General features: G+C 67.8%; 1 protein-coding gene across 9 annotated transcripts; it reads left to right on the top strand.

Moving 5' to 3' along the window:
- The first annotated feature begins 294 nt into the window (after positions 1 to 294).
- On the top strand, positions 295 to 19,250 carry ARHGEF2 (Rho/Rac guanine nucleotide exchange factor 2). 9 transcript variants are annotated; one of them, XM_072846649.1, is made up of 23 exons: positions 5,253 to 5,478; positions 6,064 to 6,172; positions 10,993 to 11,143; positions 11,667 to 11,734; positions 11,863 to 11,926; positions 12,211 to 12,340; positions 12,418 to 12,527; positions 12,617 to 12,763; positions 13,397 to 13,647; positions 13,736 to 13,861; positions 14,105 to 14,222; positions 14,320 to 14,577; positions 15,539 to 15,615; positions 15,719 to 15,888; positions 16,127 to 16,194; positions 16,284 to 16,475; positions 16,636 to 16,731; positions 16,837 to 16,904; positions 16,989 to 17,030; positions 17,134 to 17,184; positions 17,295 to 17,708; positions 18,301 to 18,490; positions 18,579 to 19,250. In XM_072846649.1, the coding sequence occupies exons 3-23, from the start codon at positions 11,011 to 11,013 to the stop codon at positions 18,662 to 18,664; spliced, it is 2,859 nt and encodes a 952-aa protein (XP_072702750.1). In that variant the 5' UTR covers positions 5,253 to 5,478; positions 6,064 to 6,172; positions 10,993 to 11,010; the 3' UTR covers positions 18,665 to 19,250. The 9 variants fall into 9 exon arrangements, with proteins under 9 accessions (XP_072702753.1, XP_072702752.1, XP_072702748.1 ...); XM_072846653.1 differs by having other exon boundaries at positions 5,319 to 5,478; positions 5,871 to 6,172; XM_072846654.1 differs by having other exon boundaries at positions 5,335 to 5,478; positions 6,064 to 6,128.
- Positions 19,251 to 19,494: the final 244 nt, after the last annotated feature.

The raw sequence follows: 19,494 nt of genomic DNA, 5'->3' as shown, positions 1-19,494 counted from the left end.
AGTGGGGTGTCCGTGCCTGTAGCACCCCGCAACCTTGCGGCCGCACCCACACAAACTGGGACCACCGCCCCGCTCCCCAGATTACAGAGCAGGTGATGTGGGGGTCACAGAGGAGGGGGCATAGCCACCGGCCTGGGCGGGGGGGTCTCCGCACCCCGCGGGGCTCGGGGTGAACAGAAAGGGCTCTGTGCTCGACCCAGCTGGGAGCGGAGCAGCCACCCCGGAGAAGCCGGGGGGCCGGGGCTGCTGGGCTCGCTCCTCCCTATTTCCCGGCCCCGCAGAGGCCAGGGACAGAGGCGGATTGTCCAGGCTGGATATTCCATCTCCTGCAGCTTCGGCGCCGGGAGCTGCGGGCAGCTGGCGGGGGAGGCAGGGAGTCAGAGCCGGGAAGAGACCCCCCTGGGCCGGACCCTCAGCTTCATCAAGAGGATGACGGGGAAGACGAAGGTAAGGAGGGGAAGAGGAGGGGGGCGGCGGGGCGATTCGCTCCCCGAAATGCGGCGATGGGGTTGGGATGGGGGGGGGGCGTTCGTTTGATGCTCTGCCCTTTGGGGAAGCTGTGCCTCAGTTTCCCCTCTCCTGCTTGGCACCGTCCGTCGCTGGGTTTTGTACTTCGGGATCTAAAGAGGGGGGAAAAACCCCAAACGCGCTCGGGGAAGGAGACCGAGGATTAAGGCGTTTTGCCCAGCGGATACCGGCTCCTGCCTGGGCACCGGCGACGCGGTTTCGGTGGTGCTGCCATCGCCTCCCTGTCCCCACGTTGACACCGTCACGGTGCGTCCGGAGCCACCGGGGAGAGCATCGGATGGCGAGTGCCAGCGGTGGGCCCGGGATGGCAGCGGGCACCGGTGGCAAGGCCACTCTCCCCTGGCAGTGAGGCGGGGGCCACACAGGGACCCCTGCCCGCCGTGGGGTACGGGACGGTCCCTACCGGGGTCACCGGGCTCGGACCCCGCCGCGGCCGAGGAAATGAGGCTTTTCCTGGCGGCAGGCGCGCTTGTTTGTGCGCCGAGCTCCCCGTCCGTGTGCCCTTCCCCGGGCCCCTCCGCTCCATCCCAGCGGTTTCCTGGAGCGATTCCTTCATTTGGGATATTTTCCTCCGGCTCCTTCCCAGCTCGGAGAGTGGCAGGACCCTGCTGAGACCCCCCCCCGTGCCTCAGTTTCCCCATTTCTCATGGGGAGGAGATGCCTGCTTGTAGGGTGCCGGGGTGCTGAGGTTGACTCTGGGTGGCCGTGGGGCAGCAAGGAGGCACGGGGGGGTCCTCCCCGGCCACCACTGCCCCCTCCCGTGGGGCCAGGAGCTTAGGGGGAAACTGAGGCACAGCAGCGCACGCGGCATCTTGGGGACACAGGGGCCGCCGATGGCTTTGTGTCCCCGTGGCGTTGCAGTCCACCCCCTGCCACCCACTTCTGGGGGGCGAAGCCCACCTCGCCCCCCCAGCCCGGCCCCCCGGGGTTGTGATTTGCCGCCATGCGAAGCCACTAATCCCCCCCCCTTCCCCGGCCCCTGATCTCATCCTGCCTCCTCCCTGCCGGGCAGCGGCCGGCCGGATTAGCGGCCAGCTGTTAACATCATCACGGGGGCCACGCTCCCCCCCCAGCGCTGCGGCCGACGGGCCAAAACCTGCCCGGCATGGCGGCACGGTCTGGACCCCACAGCCGGAACAACTCCGTCCTCATCCCACCCCACTGGGTGCTGAGTCAGGCCTGCAAATGGGTTTAAATCCAGGGTTTATTATTATTATTATTTTTATTTAGCAAGAGGAAAGGGCTGCTCAGGCCAGGCTCTCGCCAAGTCTCGGTTTAGCAAAGTTTGTCCTATAAAATGGCCGGGGAGGGAGAAGCGTCCTCGAAGGCTGGGAGCGCTGGTGGTGGTCTGGATCCGGCCCCCCAGGGGCAGATGGATGGGGAAAGGGGGTCGATCCCGGCCGAGGCAGCGGGACCCCGAGCCGCGCACGTGGCGATTGCATCAGGCGGAGCGGCGGAGGGGGGGATTGGGGTGCGGGGGGAGCGGGGTGCCCACCCCGGCATCACCGACACGGTCCCCGCGGTGCTGGTGGCACGGGGATGGTGCCAGGCGTCCCTGCGGCCGTGCCACCGGCCGAGGCGGCACCGTCCCCGTGGGGGGGGACACATCTTGGGTCACGCTCTGCAGAGGGTGCTTGTAGCTTGGGGGGGTCCCCAGAGGAGGCTGCAACAGGGATGGGTCCCTGGGGTCCTGGGGCACCGCAGGAGAGAGGCACTGGGGCTCAATGGGGGACATTGGTGGGGGGGGACCACAACAGGGGGGGACCTCGAGAGGTCTGCGGGCAGCAGAGAGCATCCAGTGCCACTCTGGGGGGACAAGCTGGAGCCACGCAGGGTTTTGGAGCGCTGGGCGCTGGCCGTGGGGAGCGGGGAGGCCGCGGAGGGGAGGGACCGTGCTATTTCAGGAAGAAATAATAATCCCAGCCGCCGCGGCCGAGCTCGCCACCGCCTCGGGGACTCGGCGCGGTCCCGTCCCCGGGGAGCCCCAGCCATGTACGGCCGTCCCGCGCCCAGGGTGAGTCATGGGAACGGCTCAGCCATGGGGGTCCCGTGGGGGTCCCGGGGTGTCGTGGCCGCTGCAGGTCCCTGATGACGCCCGGTCGGCTCCTGCCCTTGCCGGGGATGGACGGTGTGATGCGGGGGGCTGCGGGGCATGACGCGGGGGGACCCCCAGGATCCGGCACCCGCGATGCCGTGGGGCGGCTGCATCCCCGCAGCGATGCCCGTCGGCGGTTTTGGCGAGGGGCTGGTGCTGGGGTGAGTCTGGCCTCGTGGAGGGGGACCACGCGGTTTCCCCCCGGGCCGTGGGGTCCCTTCTGCAACCGGATCACCCCCATCTCTTCCCTTCCTGACTTTTTATGGCCGAGCCGCCGCCGCTTCCCCCTTCGCCCTCTGCTCCCACGTGACGCTCGCAGCACCGCGGGGCTTTCCACCGCCCGGATCTGGCCCTGCCACGTGGGGAGAGGAACCAGAGCCCCCCACGGGTGTCACCGGAGCTTCCCCAGAGGCTGCATCCTGCCCCGGGGTGGCCGGGTGCCTGTTCGGGGTTTCCTTCCATCGGTTTTGGGGCTGGTTTAGGGTTATGGCCGGGGAGGGGGAAGCAGAAGCAAAGCCCGGCCGGAGGGGTTTGTACCCAGGGAGGAAATGAGAATTTAGGAATTAGGCTCTGGGTGAAAGGAGGAGCGTGACCGTGTCCCCCCCCAGATGCTCGGGGCAGCCTCGCGAGGGTTTGTTTCTGCTTTCGGGACCATGATTTAATCAAAACCCGGCCTTGGCAGCGGGGCCCCCGCCCAGGAACGAGCCGGCGCTGGGTTAACGGCCGCGGCTGCCTGCGAGAAAGCTGCTCCAAAACCAGGCTGGAGCTGCCGCCTGTTTTTGGGTCATTGGATGTGTTTTCCCGACAGCTCCGCTCCGGCTCCCGACTTCTCTTCCGTGGGAGCTGCGTGCGTGGGCGCGTCCCACCCATTTCCTGCGGGGTTTGCAGGGCCAGATTCGGTACCACCGTGCCGTTTCCTTGGCCGCCGGCGATGATTTCTGCAGGGAAATCGAGGCAGCTTACAGAGAGCGGTGGCAGCTCTCGGCAGCGTTGGTGCCTTTCTGCGGTTACTCATTAAGCCGAGAGCCGCCGGCATCTCTCCTGGTTGCCCACGCGGCTTCGTCCCCGTCCCCTTGGTGAGCGTCAAGTGCCACCGGGCTGGGAAACGTGCAGAAAAGGGACATTTATTTGCTTAAGGAGCCGTTTGCACCCACGCAACCCCGCAGCGGGGTGGGCGGCTTTGCCCTGGGGTTCACTGGGTGACGCGTGGGGATGGGGTCCCCGAAAAGCCTCCCCTTGCCCGCGGCCCCGGACTCTGCCGGGACTTGGAGCCGTCCCGGTGCCTCGGTTCTCCTGGAAACCTCGGTAGCATTTTCTCTGGCAGCGAGCAGCAAGAAGCCCCATAAATCCTGGCTTCTCCCAGCCGGCGAGTTAATGTTCAACCGGCTTGAGGTTAGCCCAGCTCCTCGTGCTGGGGTCCTCTCCGAAGCTGGCATTTTAAGGGAAAAAAGCAGAATTTTTCTGAAATATCGCCTTCAGCCTGACTTTCCGTCGCTGGGGATCTGGATGGGAAAGTGGCATTTTCTGTCCCCCCCCTCCCAAAAGCTGGTGGGAAGCGTCAGCGTCCCCAGAGCAGCTCTCCGGGGGCAGGGTCCGGCATCGATTTGCTCTGTTTGGGAGATAAAAGCCCCAAAATGGAGGAAAAAGGTCGCGGTGGGTCCCCAGTGTGGGGATGGGATTTGTGCGTCACCCCAAAACTGCGCTTTTGGGGGTATTCAGGGCTCTGGGGGAGTTTTGGGGAGTCCCATGGCGGCTGGGCAATGGGGGATTGAAATCCCATGGGATTTTCTTCTTCTTTTCGGCATTCCAGCCCTGGTGTCACCCAGGGAGGACGCAGGCGGTGGACGGGTCGTGGTCCCCAAAGGTGTGGGGTTTGCGTGGGGCCGAGGCTGGGCAGGGCGATGGGTGCGTGTGGGGAGGGGAAACTGAGGCACGAAAGCAAGGGCTGGCTATTGGGGCACCCATCTGGGGAGACTCCGGTGTGATGCTTCCAGAGCCACTGGCCAGATCTGGAGCGGCTCCAGAAGGCCTGATCCAGAGTGACTCTGGAGTGACCGTTCCCAGCAGCCATGGCTGCATCTGGAGTGATGCTGGGTGGCCGTTCCCGGATCCAGAGTGACTCCGGGGTGCCCGTTCCCAGAAGCCATGGCCAGATCCGGAGTGACTCCGGGGTGCCCGTTCCCAGCAGCCAGGGCCGGATCCGGAGTGACTCCGGGGTGCCCGTTCCCAGAAGCCATGGCCGGATCCGGAGTGACTCCGGGGTGCCTGTTCCCAGAAGCCATGGCCGGATCCAGAGTGACTCCGGGGTGCCCGTTCCCAGAAGCCATGGCCGGATCCAGAGTGACTCCGGGGTGCCCGTTCCCAGCAGCCAGGGCCGGATCCGGAGTGACTCCGGGGTGCCCGTTCCCAGCAGCCAGGGCCGGATCCGGAGTGACTCCGGGGTGCCCGTTCCCAGCAGCCAGGGCCGGATCCGGAGTGACTCCGGGGTGCCCGTTCCCAGCAGCCAGGGCCGGATCCGGAGTGACTCCGGGGTGCCCGTTCCCAGCGGCCAGGGCCGGATCCGGAGTGACTCCGGGGTGCCCGTTCCCAGCGGCCAGGGCCGGATCCGGAGTGACTCCGGGGTGCCCGTTCCCCGGCTGCCGGTCCCCACCCGGGGCCCGATCCTGCGCGCTGCCGGTCCCGGCTCGAACAAAGGCCCGCGGGCAGCACGAGGCCGGGGCGGCAGCGCGACCCGCCCCCGGGGGGGCGGAGCCCGGAGCGGGCAGGAGCGGGCAGGAGCGGGCAGGAGCGGAGCGGCTCCGCGGATTATGTCCCGCATCGAGTCGCTGGCCCGGGCGAGGAGCGATCGTGCCAAGGTGGGTGCCGGCGGGCGGTGCAGCCCCCCGGGACGGGGGGGTCCCCCCCAGCCCCTCTCCTTTGGGGGGGGGGGGGGGCATTTCCCTCCCCTGCTCCTGCTGGGGGGGGGGGGGGTGACCCCCGTCCTGCACAGGGGGGTTCAATCCCCCGGGGGGCCAACCTGGGGGGCTCTGCCCTTCCCCACCCAGCTGGGGGGGGAGTTTTGGGGTCCTGCCTGCGTGAGGGGAGGGCCGGAGGGGGTATGGGGCTGGGGTGTTGCTCAGACCGGTGCTCAGAGGAATTGGGGGGGGTTTAGGCACCTTGGAGGGGGTCCCTAGCAAAGGGGGGGGGGCGCAGGGAGGTGGGCGAGGATCCTCCGCAAGCCTGGGCGCAGCCGCTCCCCATTGTGCAGCGGGGTCTCCTGGGAAGACAATAACCCTCCTGCCTGCACCGCTGCCCGCACTCCTGCCCGCTGCCCTCGCCCCGACGCCCTCGCCCCGACGCCCCGCTGCCAGGCGGGGACCGCCGCGACCCGCCGAACATCCCGCCGGCAACTTCTTCGGCGAAGCAACAGCCAAACTTCCTCCATCGCTCTCGCCCGTCAGCCTTGTTTCCGCTGAAGCCGAAGGCCTTTTGGTGGCGTGGAAACCCTCCAGCTCCGGCACGGCGGGTGAGGAAGTCGCCTTCTCCTCCTGCCGAGGGGGTGGGAGCAAGGTGGGACCCCCCCACCGCGGTTTTATTGTCCGTAGCCTCGTAGAGACAAAGCCCTGCCATCGTTTGGGCGATGGGGAAACTGAGGCACGGAGAGCCGGGCTGCTCTCGTCCCGTGGGAGCGTTTCCCCGTCACCCGTGACTTGGCCAGGGCGCGAGGGGGGGGCCGGGCGCCGTCGCGCTGCCCGGAGCATGTGGCAATCGCCAGCGTGGCGAAACGATGGGCAAGGAGGGGGGCAAGGGGGGGCCCAGCTGGTGCCGGGCGCTGCCTGCGCTTGGCAGGGCTTTGTGCTCCCGCTGCCGGCTGCTGCGGGCGGGCGGGCGAGGCGGGCGTGCAAGGCGGGCGTGCAAGGCAGGTGGGTGCGCAAGGCAGGCGTGCAAAGCTCCGCTCCCGCTCCCTGCCTCAGTTTACCCCGAACTGGGGATTTTCAGGGTGGGGGAAACCCAACGCACGGGCGTGGAGGAGCCTTGCGTGCACCGAATTTGTCAGGTCTGAGGCGGCTGGGGGGCGGCTGGGGAGCGGCTGGAGGTTTGGGGGTGCGCAGCGCCGTGATCTGGGTTTTGGGGGGACCGGCAGAGGTGGTGGCGGGGGGGAGGGAAGTGGTTGTTGGTTCCTGCGCCGGCCGGGGGGGGGAAATGGCGGTTTTTGTTTAAAGAAAGTTTCATCAAAGCCCGTTTTGCCCCACCCAGGGCCGTGCCCTGGGCCAGGGGGGGCTCTCGGGGTGTCCCCCCCGGGAGGGGACGGCTCCCAGGCGCTCGGAGAGCAGCCACTGTCCCCGCCACCAGCTGTCACCGCTTTAGAAATGGGGGGGCCCCCCATCAAAGGCAGCGGGGGGGGTACGGAGCCGCAGGGCCCCCCCCGGCTGGGATGTGCTGGTGGCAGATGGGATTTGTGGGGACACCCCCCTGCACCGTCCCGCCACAGCTTTATAACCGTGGGGACCCCCTCTCCTGTGGCGGGACCTGCTTTTGGGGGGACTCCCAGCAGGGCAGTGCCCCCCCTTGCTGCTGCCTTCCCTGGAGCCCCCCAAAACAGCAGAGGGGGGGTCCCTGCCGCTCCCACGTTGCACCCCCCTGCCTGCGCCCCCCTGCCTGCACCCCCCCAAACCCACAGCCTGGCTCCTCCGGCAGCTTGAAACCTCAGAGGGGGCAAATTTGGGGTCAAAATGGGGCTTTTGTGCACTGGGGGGGGGCACCCCATCTTCTTGGGGGGGAGAAGGAGCTGCCGGGCATCCCCGTGCAGTTTCAGCCCCGGCATCTTTTGTTGCCACGCCGGTGAGGACGGCGCTGGCTTTGTTCAGCGCCGGGGTGGCGGACGGGGGGGGACCGTCCCCAACAAGGAGGGGACCGACGTGCCTCCGTGACGCCATTTCAGGGGTCGGATCCATCACCCAGGTCAGACCTTCGCTTTTTCGGGGTGCTGCCCCCGCACCCCGGCTCTTCGCACCCGGTGCGGAGGCGGTGATGCCGCAGGTGGCTTTTTTTTGTGGGGACACACACACACACCCCGTGGGGTGGTGGCAGGTGGGGTTGTCGTCACCCCAAAACCTCTCCCCCGGGTCTGGCTGGAGTTTTTCGGCTCCGGAGGTTGGCGCGGGTGTGTTCTCACGCAGGAAAAGAAATCGGCTATCTTGGGCAAAGTCGTGTCGGTGCCAGCAGAAATACACCCGCCGTAGGCGTCACGCCGTGGCGCTGGGGAAAAAAAAACCCAAAAACCCCCCAATTTCTATTTAAAGCAGAGAAACTTTCTGCTCTCCGCCAGCGCCGGGGAGGTTGGGTGCGGGGGGACCCTCTGAAACCCCAGGCCGGAGAAGCCGTGGTGGCCGATGCCGGGGATTTGGCTCAACAGTCATTTTTGTGCCGGCGGTGTTGGCCGGGGTTGGGGTTTTGGTGCTGGCTGCTGCTGGGTTTGGGGGTGATGCTGGGGGGTGTTTGCATTGGGGTGTCCCCTGCTGGGGGTTTTTTTGGGGGCGGTGGGAGGGCCCCCAGTTGCCCTGTCTGTTTTGGGGGGTGTGGGGACAGAGGTGGTGGCATGGCCACTGGTCCCCCCCCCCCCGGTTATTTACAGCCACGCGGTGGCTCGTGTCCTGCCGCCTCCGACGTCCCCCCCCACCCATGGGGTGCAGCCTGACACCCCCAAACCCGCTGCTGCACCCAGGCGTCTGGGCCAGGTGGGGGTCACCCCTTGCCGTGCCGGCGGTGGCCTCGTCCCCACACCGGGCTGCCGTGTCCTCGGCGGCCCACCGGCAGCAGGGACCCTCTGCGGGCCCCCCCCCGGCACAGGGGGGCCTTTTGTCCCCCACGGGGCTGGATTTGGGGCCGCTGTCGGAGGGTGTCCGTCCAAAATGCCCCCCGTTCCCATCCCCGGTGGGCAGCCGGAGCTCTGCGTGGCTCCGAGCCCCCAAATCTCCCCCAGCCCCGCCCAAATTCCTCTTCTCCCACCCCCGTGCACTCTCCCTTCTACAGATGGGCAAGGGGCTGCGTATGACCCCCCCCCGCCCCCCAAAATACTTCCAGGGCGTCCGGGGCGATGCCGAAGCCTCGTGGGGTTTTATGGCACCGTCACCGGTTGCGTCCGTCCCCCCCAGTGTGGCCTTTGTGGGTGCAGGGGACCCAGGCGTGCTGCGGGGGGGGGGCCGGGGGACACCCAGGCAGGGTGGGGGTCCGGGGGGACCCAGGCGTGCCGCGGGGTGGGGGTCCGGGGGGGCTCCAGGCAGGGTGGGGGTCCGGGGGGGGACCCAGGCGTGCCGCGGGGTGGGGGTCCGGGGGGGGGGACCCAGGCGTGCCGCGGGGTGGGGGTCCGGGGGGCTCCAGGCAGGGTGGGGGTCCGGGGGGGACCCAGGCAGGGTGGGGGTCCGGGGGGGGACCCAGGCGGGGGGTCCGGGGCGGGTGGGAGCCGGTGGCGGGGAGCGAAGGCAGGCGGGTGCTGGCGGGGGGGCCGCGGCGGCAGGAAGAGGAGCCGCCTCCCGCCTTTGTCTGGCGGCCGGGCGGCTTCCTGCGGCCGGGGCCGGGCCGGGGTCCCCCCGGGGAGGGGGCGAGCCCAGAACGAGGGGAAGGAAAAAGGCAGGTTGGGGAAGGAAAGCGGAGGAAGAGGAGAAAAGGAGAGAGAAGAGGAGAAAAGGAGAGAGAAGAGGAGAAAGAAAAGGAGAAAAGGAGAAAGAAAAGGAGAAAGAAAAGGAGAAAAGGAGAAAGAAAAGCGGAGGAAAGGAAAGAAAAGCAGAAAAAAAGGAAGGGGGAAAAGGCCGAAGAAAAAGGCAAGCAGAAAAAAAAGGCCGGAAAAAAAAAGGAAAGAAAAAAAAGGAAAAAAGAAAGGAAAAGAACAGAAAGCAGAAAAGGGAAAAGGAAAAAAGGGAAAGCAAAAAAAAAAGGAAACAAGAAAAAGGAAAGCAAAAAGAAAAAAGAAAGAAAACAGAAAAAAAAAAAGGAAAAAAGGAAAGGAAAGCAAAAAAAAGGCAAAAAAAGTAAAAAGGAAAGCAAAGCAAAAAAAGGCAAAAAAGTAAAAAAAAACCCAACCAAACAAAAAACAAACAGGAAAAAAAAAGAAAAAAGCAACAGCAAAAAAAAAAAAGCAAAGGAAAAAAAAAAAGCCCTGGGAACAATCGCGGCCGGAGCGGGCAGATGTGGTGGCCGAGGCTCAGTGGGCACCGGGCCGGGGGGCCGGGGGGGCTGCGGGGCCGGGATGTGCTGCTGCTCCTGCGCCCCGTTCCCGGCGGACGGGGAGGTGGAGAGACCCCTCTGCGGAGAGCGGGTGAGCACCCCGTTCCCCCGGCTCCGCGTGAGCCCTGCCGTGGGTCCCCCCGCTGCGGAGCGGGGGCCGTGGCTGCACCCCCCCCCCCGTGTCGCCTCTCCCTGGGGACCACGGGGCGGCGGGATGCTCTGCTCAGCCCCACTCCTGTCCCATGGGCTCCCGTGGTCTTCCTCACCTTCCTCCCCACCTGCCCGGCTGCTCGTCGGGGGGCCCTCGGCCTCTCGCCCGCCCTCCCGGGGGGGTCGGGAGCGGGGATGGAAACCGGGCCCCCCTTCGGTATCGCGCTGAGCCGTGGGGAGGGGGATTTGGGGCCCAAAGCGCCGCTGTTTTGGGGGGGCTGGTGCCGAGCGGGTCTGTTTGGCGGGTGCCCCGGTGCCAGGCACGGCCGGGTGCCACGGTGGGGGGGGACAAAGGCAGCTCTGTGCCGGTCGGGGCGCGGGGGGGTCCGAGGCAGGAGCGGACGCCCTCGAGATGCTCGGGACGCCGCCGGCTCGCTCCCGTTTTCTGGGAGGGGAAAACCACGGGCTGGACCCCGACACCGTCCCCATGGGGGGCAGCTGGCTTCCGAACCCCCGTTTTGGGGGAAAAAGGGCGAAAATATCCACTTTGGATCAAAAAAGGAGGTGGGAAGGCGCAGGGCTGCCGGCTGCGATGCTCCGGAGATGCCCCCAGCCCCCGTGGGTGCCGGGGAGCATCGTCACCCCCTCCCCGCTGCGGCCCCCGCATCTCGTCCCCATTGGGGCTGGCGGCTGCGGTGCCGGGGGGGGGACGTGTGCTGGGGCGGGGGGGATTTCTCCCGCAGCCACCCGGTTGTCATGGTTATGGGATGATGGGAAGCACGGGCGAGCAGAGCGATCGGGGTGGCTTCTCCCCAGCCGCTCGGCTCCCTGTCCTCGCCCCCCCAGGGTGGCAGGACCCCCCGAGCATCGCGGGGGACCGGGGGGTCCCGCGTCACCCCCGGCTCCCCGCAACCATGAACTGCGTCCCGAAGCAAGCGGGGGCCGCGCCGGGTGGTGCTGCCGGGCGCCCGCCGTGCCGCAGCCCCATCAGGCGCCCGTCGCATCTCTCCGGGCAGAGCAAGGAGAAGGAGAAGATGAAGGAGGGCAAGGAGAAGGACGCCCGCTACACCAACGGCCACCTCTTCACCACCATCACCGTCTCCGGCATGACCATGTGCTTCGCCTGCAACAAGAGCATCACGGCCAAGGAAGCTCTTATCTGCCCCAGTGAGTAGCCAAAACGGCCGGGGTGGCTTTGCCGGGTGGGCATGGCAATCCCCATCGCAAGCGGCCGGTTGTTCCCGGTTTGGCTGCGTGGATTTGTGCCGCGGAGCAGGAGGGGTGCTCACGGAGATGATTTCTCCGAGGCATCCTGGCAAACACCGGCATGCCGCCTTGGCACGTCCCGGCCAGGCAGCCGGCACCGTCGCCTCCTTCCAGCTCCGCCGGTGCGGGCGATGCTGCGGTGCCGGATGGAGCTGGTGGTGCGCCCGTGGCACCGGGCCGGCGCGGGGCATCGCGTCCTCCGGGCTTGGGGGGGGTCTCGGCAGCACCGCGGCGGCTCAGCTGCTCCCCGGCAGCTGCAGCGCCGGCAGCGCCTGGTGGCATCCGCGTCCGCCCGGATTCCCGCTGCATCTGCTCCCATCGCTCCGGTGATGGCGGCTCCGCAGGGATGGGGGTGGCGGGAGGGTCCCCCCCGATGTCTCCGGGGGTGGCCGTGCCGTCACCTCTCCCTCTCCGCTCCCCCCAGCCTGCAACGTCACCATCCACAACCGCTGCAAGGACACGCTGCCCAACTGCACCAAGGTGAAGCAGAAGGTGAGCCTGGCTGCGACCAGTGACACGAGCTGGCCGGTCTCAGCCGCGCCGGGGGTTTTTTTTGGGGGGGTAGGGAGGGGACACTGGCACAGTGACACCCGCCGTGACGCCTCCGCTCCCTCCCCCAGCAACAGAAAGCGGCGCTGCTGAAGAACAGCTCGGCGCTGCAGTCGGTCTCGCTGCGCAATAAAAGTGAGTGGGGTGCCATGTGCCGGGGGGTGGGGGAGGACAGCCCTTCCTCCTCCTCCGTGCTGCCTGTCACCGAGGCGTCGGGGCAGGGCCAGGTCCCTCTCCCGGCTGCGGGGACACCCCCCCAGCTGCGGGGACACCCCGAGGGAGGGCTGGGGGACACGGCCCCGGGTGGGGATGCTGGCGGGGATGCTCTATCGGGGTGTCCCCCATGGGCGGTGGGGACACCGTGCACAGCCTGGAGGGTACAGGGGTGGTGGCGCTGACCCCCAGTGTCCCCCCCCCAGCCGCCATCCGGGAGCGCCCCAACTCGGCCATCTACCCCTCGGAGAGCTTCCGCCAGACGCTGCTGGGTCCCCGCCGTGGCCGACCCTCCCTCTCCCTCTCCAAGAGCGTCTCTACCACCAACATCGCAGGGTAAGCGGGGGGGAAACGGGGGGCCGGGAGGGGGTCGGGGGCGTCCCCAGAGTGTCACCGTCGTGTCCCCCCCGCAGGACGTTCAACGATGAGTCTCCCCTGGGGATACGGCGGATCCTGTCCCAGTCCACGGACTCCCTCAACATGCGCAACCGCACGCTCTCCGTGGAGTCACTCATCGACGAAGGTGGGGACCCGCCGGGGTGGGTGACGCGGGGTCGGGGGGACACGGGGCGCAGGGCCAGCCCCCCCGGCTCCCACCACCCTCCCGCGCAGGCCCCGACGTCATCCTCAACCAGCTGATGAGCGACTTCGAGACGGACGGGAAGGACTTTGAGGCGGATTCCTGGAGCTTGGCCGTGGACAACAGCTACCTGCAGCAGCACAAGATGGACGTCATGAAGCGGCAGGACGTCATCTACGGTGAGCGGCCGCGTGGGGATGCTGGGCTGGCGGGATGGAGGGGGACGATGGGGGGACAAGGGTACAGAGGTGAGTTGGGGACGGAGGGACAGCTTAGGGGACACAGGGATGGGTCAGAGATGCAGGAACAGGGATGAAGAGATGGGGGACACAGGGACAGGGTAGGGGACACAGGGATAGGGATGCAGAGACTGGGGACACGGGGACAGGGTAGGGGACACAGGGACAGGTCAGAGACGGGGGACACAGGGACAGGGTAGGGGACACAGTGATGGGTCAGAGACGCAGAGATGGGGATGCAGGGATGGGGGACAGGGGGACACAGTGGGGGACATAGGGATGGGGATGAAGAGATGGGGGACACGGGGACAGGGTAGGGGACACAGGGATAGGGATGGAGGGATGGGGGACACAGGGACAGGGTAGGGGACACAGTGATGGGTCAGAGACGCAGAGATGGGGATGCAGGGATGGGGGACACGGTGACAGGGTGGGGGACACAGGGATGGGGATGAAGAGATGGGGGACACGCGGAGGCAGTGGGGACAGGGCGAGGTGCTGTCCTCGCGGTGCAGAGCAGGCTGGGACCCGCCGTGGTGGCCGTCCCCTCTCACCCATCCCGTCCCGCCGCAGAGCTGATCCAGACGGAGATCCACCACGTCCGCACGCTGAAGATCATGGCCAACATGTTCCGCAAGGCCATGCTGGAGGATCTGCAGGTGGACCCGGCCACGGTGCAGAAGATCTTCCCCTGCGTGGATGAGCTGAGCCAGATCCACGAGCGGTTCCTGGCGCAGCTCCTGGAGCGTCGCAGGGAGTCCCTGGCCCACGACAGCAACAAGAACTTCGTCATCAACCGGCTGGGGGACATCCTCATCAACCAGGTGGGGACGGTGCGGGGCCACCGCGGCCAGCGGGTGCTGGTGAGGGGCTACGGGGCCACTGACGTCCCCTCATCTTCCCCCCACCAAGTTTTCGGGTGCCAGCGCGGAGCAGCTGAAGAAAGTCTACTCCGAGTTCTGCAGCAAGCACACCAAAGCCGTGAAGGAGTACAAGGACCTGCTCGCCCGTGACAAGCGCTTCCAGCATTTCATCCGGGTGAGCGCCTGTCGTCCCCGTATGGCTCCGGAGGGACCCCCAGGATGGGTGTCGGGGTCTCCCTGTGGGCTCCGGGCTTCGTGCCCCGCTGGAAGACCCTTCTGCCAACTCTGTGCCTCAGTTTCCCCAACTGCGTGTCTCCCCAACGCCTCTTAACGTGGTTATGAGCCCTGGGGGGGGCCGGCCGCGGCTAACGGGGTGCCCTGTGCTTCCTTCCCTCCTCCCCTCCCTCCGGCCGGCCAGAGGATGACGCGGTCCCCGCTGCTCCGACGTCACGGGGTGCCCGAGTGCATCTTGCTGGTGACGCAGAGGATCACCAAGTACCCGGTGCTCATCGAGCGCATCCTGAAGAACTCCAAAGGTAGCGGGGCTGGGGGCGGGCGGGCAACACGGGGAGCTGCCCATGCCGGGGGGGGACCTTCCAGCCCCGACCGTGTCCCCCCAACCCTTCATCCCAGACAACGAGGGTGACTCCACGGACCTGTCGCGAGCGCTGAAGCTGGTGAAGGAGCTGATCTCCTCCATCAACGAGGAGGTGCACATGTGCGAGATGAACGCGCGGCTGTGGGACGTCTACAGGCGGGTGGACGGCCGTGCCAAAGTGCAGCTGCCGTGGGAGAGCCGCGCCGGCGTTTTCGGCAAGGACGAGCTCCTGCGGCGTAAGCTGGTGCACAGCGGCTGCATGCTCTGGAAGACGGCGGCTGGACGCTTCAAAGGTCGGGACCAGGGTGCTGGGGGGTCGACTGGGGTGCTGGGGATGGAGATGCAAGGGGGTGGGGATGCGCAGGGACCGGGGTGCTACGGGATGGGGGTACCAGGGGATGGAGATACTGGGGGACCAGGGTGCCAGGGCATGGGTGTACCAGGGGGCATGGGGATACTGGGGGACCAGGGCATGGGAATGCCCAGGGACCGGGGTGCCAGGGAAATGGGGTACCAGGGGATGGGGATGCCTGGGGACCAAGGTGCTATGGGATGGGGGTACCAGGGGATGGGGATGCTGGGGAGCAGGGTGCTATGGGATGGGGGTACCAGGGGATGGGGATGCTGGGGGAGCAGGGTGCTATGGGATGGGGGTACCAGGGGATGGGGATGCTGGGGAGCAGGGTGCTATGGGATGGGGGTACCAGGGGATGGGGATGCTGGGGGAGCAGGGTGCTATGGGATGGGGGTACCAGGGGATGGGGATGCTGGGGGAGCAGGGTGCTATGGCATGGGGTACTGGGACATGGGAATGCCCAGGGACCGGGATGCCAGGGTGCCAGGGCACGGGGCTGCTGGGGGAGCAGGGTGCCAGGAGATGGGGGTGCCAGGGGACTGGAGGTACGTGAGGATGGGGCTGCCAGGGACCACAGTGCCCAGGGATGGAAGACGCCAGAGGATGGGGGTACCCACGTTTGGGGATGCTGGGGGACTGGGGTGCCAGGGAACGGGGGTACCAAGGGATTTGGAGGTACCCGGGGCTGGAGACGCCAGGGACCAGGGTGCCAGGGGATTGAGGCACTAGGGGATGGGGACGCTCGCGGAGCAGGGTGCCAGGGGTGCCGGGAGGCCCTCACCCTCTACGGGCGAATTTCGGAGCAGCCCTGGGACTCAGGGGGCCCTGGGGCTCTGCGGGGTGGGACACGCCGCGGCCTGACACCCACCCCGGCGTCTCATCCCTGCGCTCCCTCCCAGACGTCCTGGTGCTGCTGATGACGGACGTCCTCATCTTCCTGCAAGAGAAGGACCAGAAATACACCTTCCCCATGCTGGTGAGCCGCCGCAGCCCGGCCCCCGCAGCCCGGGCCCCCACCGCTGCCGGGACGGCTGTGCCGGCACCGGGACCGCGGTCCAACCCTGTCACCCGTCCTGCAGGACAAGCCGGCCGTCATCTCCCTGCAAAACCTCATCGTGCGGGATATCGCCAACCAGGAGAAGGGGATGTTCCTGATCAGCGCGGCACCACCGGAGATGTACGAGGTCCACGCCGCCTCCCGCGACGACCGCAACAACTGGATGAAGGTCATCCAGCAGACGGTCAGCCTGTGAGTGTCAGCCCCGGGGGGGGTGGGCGGATTTTTGGGGGGTCCCCACAGCCGTGGGGCGGGCGATGGGGAGGGTGACGGCGGGTGCAGCGCCGGGTTGGGTCTGCCGAGCCTTGGCAGGATGCGGCCAGTGGGAAGGGCGGATGCGGTGTGATGGGGTTGGGGGGTCCCGGCGAAGGGCGGATGCGGTGTGATGGGGTTGGGGGGTCCCGGCTCTGACCCCCCCCGTCCCTTCCAGCTGCCCCAGCCGCCAGGACTTCCCCCTGATCGAGACGGAGATCGAAGCGTCCTTACGCAAGCTGAAAGGTGGGTGCCACCAGCGTGGGGGTCCCCATCCCCGTCCCCTCCTCTCTACTTGTCCCCCCGCCCCTCCTCATCCTCCCCCCACGCCGCAGACCGTATCCTGCAACACGATCGGAAGATCACGGCGCTGCTGGAGGAGAAGGTGGGGCTCTTTGCTGACATGCTGGCCCTGGCCAGCGGCTGCGAGGAGCCCTCGCCCACCCTGGCCCCCCGCACCCTCTTCCACTCCGACTCGGCCGAGGGTTCCCGAGGGGAGAAGCTGATGCACGACGCCATCCGGGAAGGTACGGGTGGCACCGCGGATGCGTGCACCCAAACCACCCGGGTGCGATGCTCCGGCACGCTCTGGGGTGGCGATGCTCCAGATGGGGAAACTGAGGCACGGGGCTGGGCTGGGGGTCGTCCCCCCCTGCGGCGTGGGGCTCATCCTGCACTTCCCTGCAGTGGAGTGCCTGAAGGAGATATTCACGGGCTCCGGACGCGACCGGGACCAGAATAACCTCGCCGAGGCCGAGAGCTGCCCCAGCCCCAGCGCCAGCAGTAAGACGGGGGACGGGGGACACGTGCCAGCCGGGGAAGGGGGCTGCGCTGGGCTCGGGGTCCCCTGGGACCGCGGGGGGTCTCACCCCCTGCCTCTCCCTGCAGACGGCGACGCTGGCAGCTTCAACGGCTCCCTGGAGTTCTGCAGGGCGGATTCGGATGCTGGGCAGAAGGTGAGCGTGGGGGGGGACACACACCGGGGGGGCACCCCCACCCTGTGCTGGGGCCACCGCGGTGTCATTGGTCTCTCTCCATAGGACGGGAACGGCAACCAGCTCCTGCAGAGGGTACCCCAGGAGGTAAGGGGGGACGGGATGGCGGAGAGACCCCGCAGTGCCCGTGTGCCTCAGTTTCCCCACCCGGGTTCACCGGGGATTCACCGCCCCGTCCTCTCCTCCCCAGGAGATCAACCAGCGGCTGGTGAACCTCTACACCCTCCTGCACGGGCTCCAGGTTGGTGGGCCCGCGGCGCGGGGAGGAAGGGGCCGGGGATGGGGGGGACGGGCCGGCATCCCCCTTGCCCCCGCAGCCCCCCGCCCACACCCCTGCCCGCCTCCCCGCAGGCGGTGGTGAGCCAGCAGGACACGCTGCTGGAGCTGCAGCTGCAGGAGGGCACGGAGAAGCCGTCCCGCCGCGGTTCCCAACCGGCCCCGGCCGAGCCGGCGGCACGAGCGGGCGAGAAGCCTGGCACCACGGAGCTGGCGCTGCTGCAGCGGCAACACGGGCTGCTGCAGGAGGAGCTGGGGCGCTGCCGGCAGCTCTGCCAGGAGCGGGCGCAGGAGGCGGCGGCGCTGGAGACGCGGCTGCGGGACAGCGAGCAGGAGCGTGCCCGGCTGGAGCGTGAGCTGGAGGAGGCCCGGCGGCAGCTGGGCGCTCTGCGGCAGGACGGTGGCACGCGGGGACGCCGTGGGACCGATCCGCGGCGGAGGAGTCTGCCGGCCGGGGATGCGCTCTATCTCAGCTTCACCCCGCCCCAGGTAGCGGGGAGGATGGGCTCGTGCGTGGCGTGAGTGCGTCCGGCCTCAGCCCGGCGGGGTTTGGGGTGCAGGGAGGCTGGGGCGGGGGGGAAGGATGTGCTCGTGCATGACACGAGTGTGTCCGGCCTCAGCCCACCTGTGTTTGGGGTGCAGGGAGGGGTTGGCAGGGGTGAAAAGATGTGCTCATGCGTGACGTGAGTGCATCCGGCCTCAGTTCACCCGGGTTCGGGGCCTGCAGGGGGAGAAGGTGTGTTCATGCATGACATGAGTGCATCCGGCCTCAGCCCCCCCGGGTTTGGGGTGCGGGGAGGTGGGGGGGAATGGTGAAAGATGCACTCATGCATGGCACGAGTGCGTCCGGCCTCAGCGCATCCGGCTTTGGGGCCTGGGGAGGCAGTGGGAGGGGTGAGAAGACGTGCTCATGCATGGCACGAGTGCGTCCGGCCTCAGCCCACCCGGATTTGGGGCCCTGGGGGTGGGGGGTGGGGGGGAAGACATGCTCATGCATGACACGAGTGCGTCCGGCCTCAGCCCCAGCGTGTTGGGGGGACAGGGGGACTCAGGCCTGACCCGCCCCCCGCCTCCCTCGCAGCAGCTGAGCCACAGCCCCCACCCCGCCAGCCTCTCCTACCACCACCCCGCCTTCGCCCCCTGCCCCCGCGAGGAGCTGGATTACCGGGGGGGCGATCCCGACCGGCTGCGGGAGGGTGAGGACGCCCTGGACGCGCTCCTGGAGGACGAGGGCTTGGGGAGCCGCCACTCCCCCCCCGCCAGCCCGCGAGGTGGGTCCCTGGGTGGGGGGGTGCAGGGCACCCCCTGGGCACCCGTGTTTCCCCCGGGGCGGGGGTCCAACCCGACGTTTTCCCCTAGATTTCCTGAGGATGCAGGATATTCCCGAGGAGGTGGAGAGCAGCCAGGAGCTGAAGGAGGGCGACGGGGGCTCCTCGGACAGTTAGGGACCGGCTCCAGCCCCTCGCCGGCCCCCCCAGCACCCCACGACCCCCCCCCAAAGGAGCTGCTGGGGGCAGGATCCAGCCATGGGGGGGGTTGGGGACAGCGGGATGGGGGGCACCCGGGGGTGTTTTGGGGAGCTGCTGTTCCCGTGGGAGCCTTGGGGGGGGGGGGCGGGTCCGGTTGCCCCCTCCCCACCTCCACGCTGGTGGCAGAGGGGGGGACGACACAGCGGTTGGGGACCTATACCCTCCCCCGCCCCCCTCCCCGCCTGGATTTATTTATTTATTTTGTCGTCTCGGGGTGGGAGGAGGTGGCGGGGGGGGGGTCCTGGTCTGTCCCAGCGCTGGGCAGGATGCGGCCCCCCCCCCCCTCCCCGGGGCAGCAGTGCCGTCCCCAGTGGGGGTGAGCCCATCTCTACCAAAGCTCGTCCCCCACCCTGGCTTTTGGGGGGGCTGCCCCCGGGGGTGGGGGTGGCCGGGACAGGTGGTTTTAATCGGTTGGTTGGTTCCCCTTGGTCTAACTGTAAAAAGAAGAAGAAAAAAAGAAAAAGAAAAAAAATTGGAAAATCATTAAAAAGACCAGTTTGGACCCAAACTGTGCAGGTGGGGGCTGGGGGGGGGGGGGGGGCAGGGACGGATCCGGGACCCCAGGATGGGGACACGAAGCCGGGGGACGGGGTGCTGCGGCCGTGGCATGCAGCGAGCGCGTGGGGTCTCAAGCCCACGCCTGCGTCCATCGGTGTGTCCCCCGACGGGAGAGTGGTGGCGGGTGCCTGTCCCTACCTCATCCCCTTGGGGTGAGCCGAGCGTGTCCGTCCTCAGCAGAGCTGCTC

Source organism: Ciconia boyciana, chromosome 26, assembly GCF_034638445.1.
Source record: "Ciconia boyciana chromosome 26, ASM3463844v1, whole genome shotgun sequence".
NCBI classification, from domain to species: domain Eukaryota; kingdom Metazoa; phylum Chordata; class Aves; order Ciconiiformes; family Ciconiidae; genus Ciconia; species Ciconia boyciana.
The sequence above is the reverse complement of the archived record's forward strand: the minus strand, read 5'-3'. Positions and strand labels throughout refer to the sequence as shown.

Coding starts and splice junctions, on each gene's coding strand:
- ARHGEF2 (XM_072846648.1), top strand. CDS start 9,849: ATGTGCTGCTGCTCCTGCGCCCCGTTCCCGGCGGACGGGGAGGTGGAG. Junction 12,764..13,396: donor GCGGCAGGACGTCATCTACG/GTGAGCGGCCGC, acceptor GTCCCGCCGCAG/AGCTGATCCAGACGGAGATC. Junction 16,732..16,836: donor CCCCAGCCCCAGCGCCAGCA/GTAAGACGGGGG, acceptor CTCTCCCTGCAG/ACGGCGACGCTGGCAGCTTC.